The following is a 13,013-nucleotide window of genomic DNA, read 5'->3' as shown; positions in this document are numbered from 1 at the left end:
AAAGATCAAAACAACTCATTATAGCACTAAATGTTTTAAACAAAAGCCACTTGAGCAGAATGTCTCCGTTTTAGAGCACATGACCACAAAACCTACAGCACCATAAATCAGCTGTTAAATAGTTAGTTATTTTTTTTCCTAGGACTGTCAAGCGATTAACATTTTTAATCTTATTAATTACACGATGTTGCGATTTAAAGATAATTTAACGGCAAAAGATAAGTTAAAGTCATTATTGTGTTGAATGAGAAAAGCATCAAATAGACATTACAAACCTTTAGGGCTATGAGGGTGTGATGACAGAATTTTCATTTTTAGGTGAACTATACCTAAACTAATGTTTACTTTTTATTATTAATATGGAATATGAAATATTTTTTAATGAAATAATACTCTAAATAAGGAACTAAAACTGGCAGTAAATGTCTAAATGAGTGAGTCATTCATTCATTTGATTCGTTCAAACTGCTGATCTGGTCAGGAAGGAAGGAAGTAAATGGCTTTCTTTATTAATGGGTCATTGAATCATTGGTTCACCCGATTGATTTGCTCAAAACGCGGATTCATTCAGGAACACTTCTGTGAGTCTCAGAGACGCAAATCGTTCTCCTGTGGCTTTATATGTAATATTATTATCATTAATAAAGACAGGCATTATTGTATCTAAAATATAACGCATTATTAACTTCTTATTCGTTGAACTGTTGTTTAAATCAATATCACATTTGCACGTGCTATTGGGGACAAAAACAGCACTCATGTGATATTGCACATATCATATGATATAAATATGAGACTAAAACTCGTACAGGGCATTTTTGCCTGTACATCTTGAATTTTAGGGGCATATAACTGTTCTATAGGCTCCATCATGCAGTGATTTTTTCTTTGCTGTGCTTCATGTTTTTCACCAGTCAACTTTATGAAATGTAAGATGATTGATCTGGGGTAGATAAGACTACTTTGATCTGGGGTGGGGCGGGTGTGTTAAATGCATTTATTTTTACACTATTTTTTCCATAAACAATTAACGTGTTAAACCTGATTTTTTCTGATTTGAAAGCAAACTGTTGGCCTTTGTATGGCAAAAGAGAAATTTTGTGTTTTACTAATCAAATATACAATGAGAGAAAGAATGTTTATCACTCTCTTATCACTGAACTGAAGCTGCTCATTGTGGAAAGTGATCAAATCTATGATTTTCAGTCTTTCAAGCTGTGGTCACACTAGCAAAAATTTGGTGCAATTTTGCAGACAAAAAAAGGTCCATTGTCTATAGTGTAGTGATGTATGAATCAAAAGTCACAAGGAAGTCGCTTTTCAAACGACCAAACAGCAAATCTTCAAAAATGAAACATTTTTGCAAATCAGTAGAAGTAAAATGCACGGACTGTTTTGGATCAGGAAAGTATACCAGGAAGACACAAGTAATCCATCAGATGCATCTCTTACTCATTTGCCATTATTACACTTTGACCTGATATATTTATGGCTGTGTTGTTTCAGCAGTCCTCTCGTGTGCGCGTGCGCCGGTCCCCTCGTGTGCGCTTGCGCATCTCTCTCTCTCTCTCTGTCTCTCTCTCTCTCTGTCTCTCTCTCTGTTTGTCTCTCTCTCTCTCTCTCTCTTTCTCTCTTTCTTTCTATCTCTCTTTCTCTCTCTCTCTCTCTCTCTCTGTCTGTCTCTCTCTCTCTGTCTCTCTCTCTGTTTGTCTCTCTCTCTATCTCTCTCTCTCTCTCTCTCTTTCTCTCTCTCTGAGCTGTGGTTTGCTCAGCACTCTGGGGGGTCAGCGAGTTTTTTTGGCTGATTGACTGGTTGCACGCCTCCAAACCCTGGATGAATGAATCCCTCTTACAGTCGGCCAACTACCAGTGTGTCTTTCAATACAGAATTTCCTACAAGTCTGTCTTCAGTTTATAACCATTTATTATACAATTCCTTGTGCCGTAAATCATTTTGAGTTTTACGTTGTCTTTAACTTTTTCCACGGATACAATATGCCTGTAGGCTGTTGATCTGTTGCCCACGTCAGCAGAGGTTTACACCCTGCCCTAAAGCACACCTACCCAAGTATTTGATGTTATTTTAGGGGTGGACGCAGATATTGATATCGCATGAGCAGCTTGGAACAGGAGAACGAACCTGGAGAAATGTGTTGTAAAGATTGACATTAGAAGTCTAATGGCAGATTTTCATCATTCTTTGTTACCCAAATGATTTGTAAAAGCATTCAAGGTGACAGTAAAATATCTGATAGAACATAGAGATAATAGTTTTGACTTTGTAATGAGAAATAAATAAAGTTTACAAATTTAGCGCTTCCAATTGAAATCCAATAAGCAAGTAATATATTTAATTTTTACATGAGCATTCACTTCCACATCACTGTCATGTGACTGAAAGATATTTTTGTGAATGAAATGATAAAATGACCTTATCATGCTAAATGTTGTAGAAATTGGTTTGGCTGACGTCATTTCCAAATCCTGTTCCCATTTCCGTTCTCTGTCTCTACTATCTCGATCATTATAAGTGGCAAAAAAGCTTAAATGTTGTGGACTTATATTTACCTAGATTTGTGGAAAATCTGTAAACAAAAAAAAAGTGAAAAGAATTTTATTTGGATAAATAACGCATGTAGTTTAAGTTACAGTAGAGGAAAAATACATTGCCTTAATAATTTATTGTCATTTATGACCGTGGAACATCCTTAAACTCCTTAGCTAGATCTCTAGGTATCATCTTGGAGAATATATTTGAGTGTTATTTTGATTCAGTTTATATTGCTTCTGATTTTATGTGAAACTGGGGATTGAAGTCCGTGTTCTGAAACTGCTAATGAAAAATTGATTAGCAGTAACTACCTGTTCGCTAAATATCTTTGCCATTTATTTTCTGCGGGGAGTCTTTGTGTGCAGTCTTTAAAAAGAAGAGTTTTGGTTGTTACCAGCCTGTCTGATGTTTTTCTTCAAGCTCTACATCTGCAGTTCAGCTAGTCCTGCAAAACTGATAATCGGTCAGATATGTTTGTGTACAAAGCAGCTGAGATGTGCTTAATCCATGGTTAATAATGTTAGTAATACTGTGTGTGTATGTGTCTCTGCAGGAGCATTCATAAGCTCACACAGCTGGAGCGCTTGGATCTGGGGAGTAACGAGTTCACTGAAGTGGTGAGTAGGACCTGCCTGTGTTTCAGGTGTCACATGCGTTTCCCTTCCAGCTCTCAGTGCAGCCAGGTGGCAGATGCGCTCATTGAGTCTTTCTCTGTTAGATTGCACCTAATATGCATTTTTCTCCTTTAATGGCATTGAAATTAGTGGCAGATTTCCTCTTGCTGAGAATGAGATGGTTTATTTCGTCCTATCTCTCTAGCCTGAAGTATTGGAGCAGCTTGCAGGAATCAGAGAGCTGTGGGTGGATGGAAATAAGCTGACGTTTTTACCAGGGGTGAGTCTTGCATCATTTTATGTTTTCTTGCCTTTTTCTTTGTCTTTTTACCATGTTCACCATGACAAATACTTTTTTTTTAATTTAAATATAAACTCATTTGGCCTCATTCATGGAACATGAGTTTAATGTGCATAATGCTAAAAGGGTTACATTTTTGTGTAAATCATTTGTAAAAAGTTTTCTGGCGTAAATTGTTGATCATGTTTTGTGTGGATAATCATTTGTTAAACCAGTGGTTCTCAAACTTTCCCCCCCCTTTAAACCTATAAAATATCTGGCACTCCATCCACCTCTGACTACCAAGTAATTTTTCTAAAAATGATAAAAACTGAAAGATTTTTTTAAATTGAAAAACATGCAATGAAAAACACCTGCAATAGCTTTACTTTGTAATGTCATTGATTCATTGAAAAATATAACCGTAAGAGAGAATAATAGATCAGAACATAACTTTTAATTTAAAATGAGAACAACAAGTTTCTGTGTAAACCGTCCGTTAAACCATTCTTACAGAAATTGTTGCATTCATGTTTAATGTAAAGCGCTAAATTGCTCTATTTTCAGCACTATTCATGAAACGAAAAAGCAAATAATTTCTATGTAAATCATTAGATTAATCATTCCCATGTAAATAGTTGAATTCATATTCATATTCAACGTGAAATGTGAAAATGTTCATGAATGAGGCCCACAGATTTGTCTGCTGCGTAACTGGTGTTTATCGCAGGTGCATTGGGTAGAGTTGAGACAAGCTGGTGAAAATCTCCTTCCTAAACATTCCTTCAGGATAGTCTTCTCTTCAGACTGCCAGATCCTTTTAAACAGGTCGTGATTAAGGCATTAGCTTGCCGCTGAGAGCAAACCGACAGTAATTATGGGCCTCGCTTGCAGGATTCGCATCAGTCTGATGAGTTTTGCACAAGTTTTCTGAACATCCTTTTAAACAAGTCTGACCTTCAAATGGTCCGGATAGGGCGGCACCCTGACCTCTCTCCCTCTCTGACCCGAGAGACCAGCTTACTGACGGCATGTCCTTGTGAAAGGCCGAACGGCCATATGTTTCTCTTTTTGCAGAATTCAATTTCTCTCTGATTATTAGTGCTTTTGATTAAGCTTCTTACGCCACACCCAGGAGAGCGGCTCATGGTCGCAGTGATTAATCAACAGCAGGGTTTGGCACAAAGTCTCACACAGGCGCTGATTGCAGTTTAGGCAGTTCGCTTTTAATCAGTCGTCACCCAAGTGCATCTGAAGTACAGGATTCCTGTGTCCCCTACCATATAATTCAACTTGGCTTCAATCATCTATCTTGACCTCTTTCTCAGCTGTATTCCTCCAGCTCTTCAAATAATCAGTTTCTGCTTCCTCATTGTCCTTTTTTCCTTCTCAGGAACCATCTAGTCTCTATATAGCAACATTCACAAGGCTTTGGCTCTGGCTCAACCCACCATAGTTCATTGAAATTAAGATTTGAGATCAATACATTTTTGCCACAGCAATCTGGATCTCTCCTCACAGACTGGCTGTTGCTTTTGCTCAATTACACAAACTCTTCTCAGAAATCAGTCATTTGTTTCAGTAATGGAGAGAGGTGTTTTTTTGTGTGTGTGCAGATGATCGGGGCAATGAAGCAACTCTGCTACCTGGATGTGTCCAAAAACAATTTGGAGATGGTTGACGAGCAGATATCCGGCTGCGAAAGCATGCAGGATCTGCTGCTGTCCAACAATGCTTTGACGCAGCTGCCAGGGTCTATAGGTAAGATCCACACACTAAAATGCAGAGATGAACTCAATAATTATTGTTTGTGGTGTTGTTTTTCTTAAATGCGATCAGTCAAAAACAAGTGTAGGACGTGAAGCATGTCCTCTAACAGCCTCAACTCTAATCTGCTTTGTAATAAATGAACAGGTTAGATGTGTAAGTGAACGGGAGGATTATGGGTAGAACAGTAATGCAATCTCATTACCTAATGAATGACCCAGTCGGACAGCCACTAATGAGCAGGCATGTTGAAGTGGCCAAGTCACGCCGCCCTTGAGGCTCGCTGGGAAATAATACCTCCCATCTTAACACTTAATGAAATCTGCTTTAGACCTGGACAGAGGTGCTCGACATAAACAAAAAGACAAGGTCTTGTCTTTCAGTGCAAGGGCTTTTAATTAAATGGCACTTTTCATCAATCTGGTACAATTTTTTTTTTCTTTGAGACTGGCAAGTTAGATTTAGCTATTATCTCCCTTAGACCAAGTTTAGCATTGGAATTAGCTAGTTTTAAACACACCAAGTGTCTGTCACCCAACCACCACATTTAAAATGTTTAATTTGACCTGTTCCACCTTTAAGCCTTGACTCCAACAATTCAAATCATTCAACTTCATAATGTTGATATTATATGTCTAATTGTAATGTTTCATCGTGGCCAAAACCATTTTTAATGTTGTTATTCAACTAATTTTAATTACTAAAAATGAAACTTGCAATTTTCATTCAATCCTGTTACTGCATATTTTAAAAAAATAATAAAAAAAACTAAAACATGACAATCAAAAAGCAACATCCTTTGGACAGTTACTACAGCATAGCAGGAATGCAAGTAAATCATTTTGATTTTTACACAAATTGCAGGTATGACTGCATTTGTCTTTTTAACCCAGTTATTGTAAGAAAAAGTGATCAAACTATTTATATTTAAAAAAATTTCCTCTGACTACAAAACATTTGGTTCTGAACTCCTGAGTGAATGGGTCAAAATTTCAACCCTGTTACCCATTTTCTGTTGTTGTTTGTTAATATAAATGAAATAAAATGTATAATCCACAAGTTATCTATTTTATTTTGATGTCTATTTAATGTTTTTCTAGAAAATTATGCAAATCAAGCTTTTAAACCTGTACTAAGACATCACACATTTTTCATAGCAGGGTTGAAAATGGCTGTTTTGCAAACTTCATAATAAATAATAAAGCTCTTACAATTCTTTGACAGTCAATTTTCTACAGCTAAACACCCCCTTTTACTGACCATATTTTGAGAGAAAAAGGTTTCGGACATTATTTTGTACCATATATGTGGAAAGTGCTAAATATTCAAGTGTTCAGTCTGATTAAATTTCTTTGAATAACTTCTTTCTTCAAGATGGGCAAGATTGATGGTCTCATTGTCTAAAATAAAGTGGATATGGAATGGCCAGTTTCTGTCTTCATGTATAAATTGCGAATTGCAATACTCTCTCTCTGTCTCACTGTGTCTCTCTCTCTGTCTCTCTGTGTCTCTCTCTCTGTCTCTGTTCCACAGGCTCATTGAAAAGACTAACCACTCTGAAGGTGGATGATAACCAGCTCATGTACCTTCCTGACACGATAGGCGGGTAAGTGAGCACCATTTATACACAGCAACCTGATGAACTGCACTTAAACCATTACCCAGTTCTCCTTCCACGAGTAGACTTGCACTGAATTTGCCTACTTGTTTCATGTTTTCTGTGCTGAAGGTGGGGGGAAATCTGCAGAAAGGGTTTAAATATTGTAAAATGTCTCAAAGTGAGTTGCACTCTTGCCCGTGTGATAATGGGAAATAATAATAATGATATTTTGTTTGAAAGTGAACCCTGTAAATGATCAGACCCATAAGCCACTGTATGTTACAGACAGAAGGCTTTGTAACGGGTCTGTAATTGAAGGAAGTATGTCCATATGGGCTCTCAGAGAGGGATTGCTTTAGTGTGTGTGAGAGAGAAACCGACTGTTATCCATCAAAAAAGAAGCCAACCGTTGTACCTCATTCTCGCCACCTCTTATTTTGAGCTTGTTTCCAAACATGCTGGTTATCCCTTATGTCAGATTAGATTTCCTAGTCCGGGGTTAAGAAAATATGCCAAGAGGGATTATGAATACGTGATTGCAAGGATTCTCTTTTTAATCCCAGCCTGATTGTAAAGCATACTGATTAAGCACGATTAACTTTCCATTAGTCTCAGCTGTCTTTTCCCATCACACTGATGTAACGTACATTTCCACTGAATAACAACTGGTAGTTTGGCGGACTTTTTGTTTTTGTTTGATTTTGTTTTGTTTTGAACTAGGGAGGTTTATGTAACAGTATGTTTTATAAAAGACTTGAGCTTTTTGTATTTTTTTATAATATGAAACCATCATTGAGATCATTTTAGATTAGTGATGAAACTTCTCAATAATTGCTCATAAAAATTATTTATAATGCGATTGGTTAATGATGTAAAATCGTGATCAGTTGTATGTAATTATCAATGTCTCTTGCTCTGTCTCTCACACACGCACTTTTTTTAATGCTGCATTTTGGCATAATTTTGGCAATGTTTACACTGTCAACCAATTCCATCAACAATTTTTATCAAGGGTCATAAGAGATGTTGTAGGACAGAATAAGCAGTCTCTGGACCACATACGGCTGATTCGTTGCCTTTTCAGGGCTACTTCAGGACCAGGATTGAGATCCACTGGTTTAGTGTCATCCAAACCTTTTAGTTAGTTTCTCCTCAACACTTCTTACAGGGTTGGAGAAACGTTCAACTTTTTTTCACAGCTAAAACCATTTTGACTGAAATGAAAATCTGCTTCAAAATCCACTTATTCAGCCTTGGTGTTTTCAATGGTTTTGTGATTTATTCAGCACACCTGCATGGTAGTCATGCCAAAAAAACGCAATGTTTGACGTCAGGCTTTTAATGAACAAAGATTCAAGGTCGTTGATCACAGAAGTTTGTGAAACATCTGAATAGAGGCCGTTAGAGTCTGATCTTCCTTGCCGTATTAAAAGATGACACAATATTTCTTTATATAGGGAACTGTTGAGCTTGATTACTTGTTAACAGTTGTATCACATGTGGCTCTTTTTCTGTAGACTCACGACTCTGGATGAGCTGGACTGTAGTTTCAATGAGATCGAGGCGCTGCCGTCCTCCATCGGTCAGTGTGTAAATCTGCGTACGTTTGCTGCCGACCACAACCTGCTCGCACAGATGCCTCCAGAGGTCAGTCCAGTCCTGGCATGCTTTAAGACAACATGAAATTGTATTTAACTTCCATAATATGATGTATCTTTTCATAGTGAAATGAAAAATAGTGCAGGATGGGACTTAGTTTTGAATGAACTAATAATTAGTTTTAATATTTATAACTGTGCAATTGGTTGCAGTGGCTTTGATTGGTTTTTGTCAGTTAATAATGTCAAAGTCACTTGTTCTTCTGCACTGTAAAAAGGGCTCATCGGATGCCCATTTTCCACAAGTTGGTATGATTCTTTAGGGTCTTCGTGTAAAGTTTGTAACAAACTTTGGTTAAAATTCCTCAATGGTTGTGTAAAAGCACACCCTTTTAAATCCTCAAAAACAGCTCTGTTCACAGCGACCCGTTTCAGTGCATATCTCAGTGCATATCCCGTGGGGCGTGTCGACACAAGACTGCATTGGCGGACAGTATACAAATGGCTGAGGGCGGAAATATGCTAATACGGGAAATATGCTAATACAGGACAATGCTGTGGCTGTGACATCATCCAAACCGCTTGATTTTTTGGGTGTTTAGGCTTTTTGAGGATTAAAAAAAAAGAGTGAATGGATTTTTTTCATTGTATGGTGGTTGTGTCAACACACTGACATTCCCATTCCCGCGGTATAGCGGTAAACCGCTTTAAATACAAAGAAAAAAATACGCTTTAAATACCCCAATATTTTTAGCCCTGTGCGCCGATCAGAGAATGAGTTCACTGCTGATATTCTGGGGATACAACATAGCCAATAGGCTATACTAGGGACTTTAGCCTTTAAATATCTTTGCTGCATTGGATCAGTCTCCTTTCTAGAACAGCCAAGAGCTTTCTAGCCTCGCGGCAGCAGCGCCTTACATCGCTCAGACCTTAAAACAGTCAGCGCCGCGGATGCGGTTTCGAAAATTGATCAAAAAACGTTGGTGCGGACCGATGAGTTTTGTGATGCGGTTGCGGATGAAATAATAATAGCCCATCCGTGCATCTTTAATACAAATGGAATGTTATTATGTGTCATGGAACATTGCGCTCCTCAACTCGCGATAGATCGGATTTGCTCCATCTTTTGATAAGTTTTGTTTAGAAAACCTTAAATCCATTGAAGACACAATGTCATTAGAATCAATGAATCCATGTCATTAGACACAACGTGCACATGTGCAGACCAATGTTTTTTTTTTGTGCGGTGATGACGGTGACGAGCTCAGACCCACGGTTGGAGTCAGGTGATCGCGGTATTGCGGTAATGCGGTAACCGTCCCAGCCCTAATTGTCATATATCATTGATCATATAATTTTTTTACAGTGTAAACAGATTCTTATTAATGAATCCAACTGATTCGCCAAGAACTTTGTCAGTGAAACTTATGCTGGAATCATAATCATGCAACATTTAACACACTTTTAAATGCAATTAGTGGTAAGAAGAATTTAACTAAACATTTATTTTGCCAATAAAAATCTTTCAAAAATATCTTTCTAAAGATCTTTGTGGAGAAACAACGTGTAATGATATATTGAATTGGTTTGTTTTTAATAAACCAAACAAACAAACTCTCACTGCTGTTATCAGTTTAGCTCGTATGCGATGATCCTGGCTTCCTGTAACTGAGTATTTGAAGAGGTCTCTACCGCATCGATCATGCATTCTGATCAAAGCATCCTCTGTGAGCCACAGTAGACATCGCCTGCGTATCTCAGTTAATCCTTCATGTGTGTGCTTGTGCATCTGACAGATGGGCAGTTTGAAGAACGTCACCGTTCTCTTCCTGCACTCCAACAAGCTGGAGTGTCTGCCGGAGGAGATGGGCGACATGCAGAAACTCAAGGTCATCAATCTCAGCGACAACAAGTACGTCCACCTGTGCCGCATATACGGCCAGGCATCATATCATATCACAAATGCCTGCTGCATATGCAAAAAATCACTTGCTGATTTCTACATCGTTTAGCTTTTATACAAAACGACTAGCAGTTTTTAAGTTGGCATATTATTCAATTTAATAATGTTTTGACCTGGGATAAGATTTTTTTCTTTGTAAGTGAGGTCAAACCAAATGAATGGACAGTTGACACTCTTCATGTACGAAATCTTTCAATGAGGGACGTTTCCATCCCTGGCACGCAGCTTGTGTCTGTGAGAGCCATTGCTTTAACATTTCTCTGAGAGAACCACGTAGACAGATTTGGCTGGGATTCAACAGGCTGGAAATTATCGCTCTATTTTTCTACTCTCTCTGCTATACTTATCAGCCTTGATGCACATTTTACCAGTCAGGCCTTTTTCAATTTACTGTGATGCCAATGAATGATGTCACATTTTTTTGCTTTATCTGCATACTGTCGTACTAACTACTTTCTTATGCATTGTACAGTAATCTAGTTTTTGTTTTTTGTTTTTGTCCTGTTTCTTCACAGGTTGAGGAACCTTCCGTACAGCTTCACTAAACTCAACCAGATGACCGCAATGTGGCTGTCTGAAAACCAGGTGGGCAAAGCTCAGATACACAAAACAGTCAGCACAGGGTTGTTTTTGACTCTGAAGGAGGTTTGTTTGTTGCAATATTGATCGACTGACTGTAAATTACTGACTGTAAATCGGCTGTTGGCCGATTACCGGATATTCCCCCACTATTGACACTCGCTTTGAGAAATGCTGCCAAATTGTGAAACGGTTTCCGTGTGATATTAGTTGACTATTACATCGCTAGATAAGGACCAGAACTAAAGCCCAATTTGTACTTCTGCGTCGAACTCACGCCGTAGCTATGTCATAGGCTGTGTGTAGCGCGCGTACCCTGACGTGCACCTCTCCAAAAATTGTAACAACGCGTCAATTCTACTCGGACGCAAGTGCTGTGATTGGTCTGCTAGAACCCCTTCCTCGGGTTTCACATGGTCCCTCTGCGTGTGTAATTGCGTTTCAACGTGGACAACGACGCAGAAGTATAAATGAAAACCAACACGTAGTGTATAGTGTAGAGGCTCCGGCGTAGGTCCGACGCAGAAGTATAAATCAGCCTTAACTGTTGTATATAATGTAATGTTATGCAATGTGGGGGTGGGAGGTGTGTTAAAAACCAGGATGTAAACTGAAATATTAATATACTGAAATATAAATGTTAATATTACAAAGCTTCTTTTCAATAAATTTTAACTATTTCCCTACCAGTGTTTTTTTTTTTGTCAGCCACTGCCAGCGTTTTTGATCATTTTCACAAAAGTTTCATAGCCTCCAGAATATTTTGTTGAATGAATCTGAACACACAATATATCAAAAGAAAAGAACAGAGCCTCTGCTTTTAAACAAACAAACAAAAACACCTAGCTTCATGCATTCTTTTTTTTTATCAACACTTGAATATGGGTAAGTTTCATTAAAAAAAGCAATATTTTGAGCAAAAAGCTGAGAAAATCGCATTTTTGTGAGACTACATAGTACATTGCCTGGGACAGGAGTTAGTTATATTTTAGCTTTCTGTCTCTGTATACATAAATATTTGATCGCATTTGATTATTTCAGAGAGCTGTATAATACATTTACATAAATCACTATAATCTCATTCACAGTCACTTCCCAAAATATTCTTGAAAAGCTTGTCCTTTAGCAGGGTCTGTGCTGTTGGTGATTTGATGTTTCCACCAGAGGGGTTCAGAGTGTGCGTGTGGGTGATCTGAGTGATTGTCACAAGTGGCCATCAATCCTGTGACTAATGCTTATTCAATATAACAATCACCTCCACTCCCACACACGCCGTCTTCCCACCTCTGAGGTTCAACATAGCACATAGTTTATCTTAATATATGATATAAATTAAAGGAATAGTTCATCCAAAAATTCAAATTGTCATCATTTACTCACCCTCATGTCATTACAAACCTGTATGACTTTCTTTAATGCTCACTAGCACTGGGTCAGTTGAATGCCTAAAGCATTGAAGGCTGAGACAGAGATTGTTGTGATATTTGCTCTTAAGGAAAGTGAATTAAGCAGAACGCATGAGAACAGCGCCGCTATGAAGTAATAAAACACTGGTAGCGCATCTAATCAGTGTGGCCCATATGGCATTTCCCTGCCAAGATCCTCTGTGAATCAACCTCTCTGCAAGGGTTTCAGCCGTACAGCTTAGCTGGAATATCGACAGCTGATGAAGATTGCGCTGGGACGAAGGTGGCACGCTGTTCTTTTATTGATCATGATGTGGGGTTTTATAAAGCTGCATGTGATTAAAGATGAGATGAGTTTAAAGCCAGTGCTGCATGGCTTGAATCTGTAATGAGAGAAGTCAAGACTCATGATTTTCCAAGGTATCCAACTGAATTTTACAAGTCACTAACCTTTTCTTTTTTTTGTCTTTTTCCAGTCGAAGCCCCTCATTCCCCTGCAGAAAGAGGAGGATCCAGAAACGCACAAGACCGTACTGACTAACTATATGTTCCCTCAACAGACCAGAAGCGAGGACTGTGAGTATCTAGTCATGCATAACCTGCAGCTGTCACCCTCCTGTCACAAGAGTTTCCTTGACTGAATGTATGCCTT

General features: G+C 38.3%; 1 protein-coding gene across 2 annotated transcripts in view; it reads left to right on the top strand.

The window, feature by feature from the left end:
• The window catches only part of erbin (erbb2 interacting protein), a 92,510-nt gene that overhangs the window by 58,069 nt on the left and 21,428 nt on the right, over positions 1-13,013 (top strand). For both annotated transcript variants that reach the window (XM_077243216.1, XM_077243217.1), the window contains exons 7-14: positions 3,105-3,168; positions 3,371-3,445; positions 5,062-5,206; positions 6,746-6,818; positions 8,330-8,459; positions 10,210-10,325; positions 10,892-10,961; positions 12,838-12,937. In XM_077243216.1, the coding sequence (XP_077099331.1) occupies positions 3,105-3,168; positions 3,371-3,445; positions 5,062-5,206; positions 6,746-6,818; positions 8,330-8,459; positions 10,210-10,325; positions 10,892-10,961; positions 12,838-12,937 (773 nt within the window). The remainder of the gene's footprint in view (positions 1-3,104; positions 3,169-3,370; positions 3,446-5,061; positions 5,207-6,745; positions 6,819-8,329; positions 8,460-10,209; positions 10,326-10,891; positions 10,962-12,837; positions 12,938-13,013) is intronic.

The sequence above is a fragment of the Siphateles boraxobius genome, unplaced genomic scaffold, assembly GCF_051911475.1.
Source record: "Siphateles boraxobius isolate OS27281-9 unplaced genomic scaffold, OSU_SipBor_1 25, whole genome shotgun sequence".
Classification (NCBI taxonomy): domain Eukaryota; kingdom Metazoa; phylum Chordata; class Actinopteri; order Cypriniformes; family Leuciscidae; genus Siphateles; species Siphateles boraxobius.
This window is presented reverse-complemented; position numbering and strand designations above follow the sequence as displayed.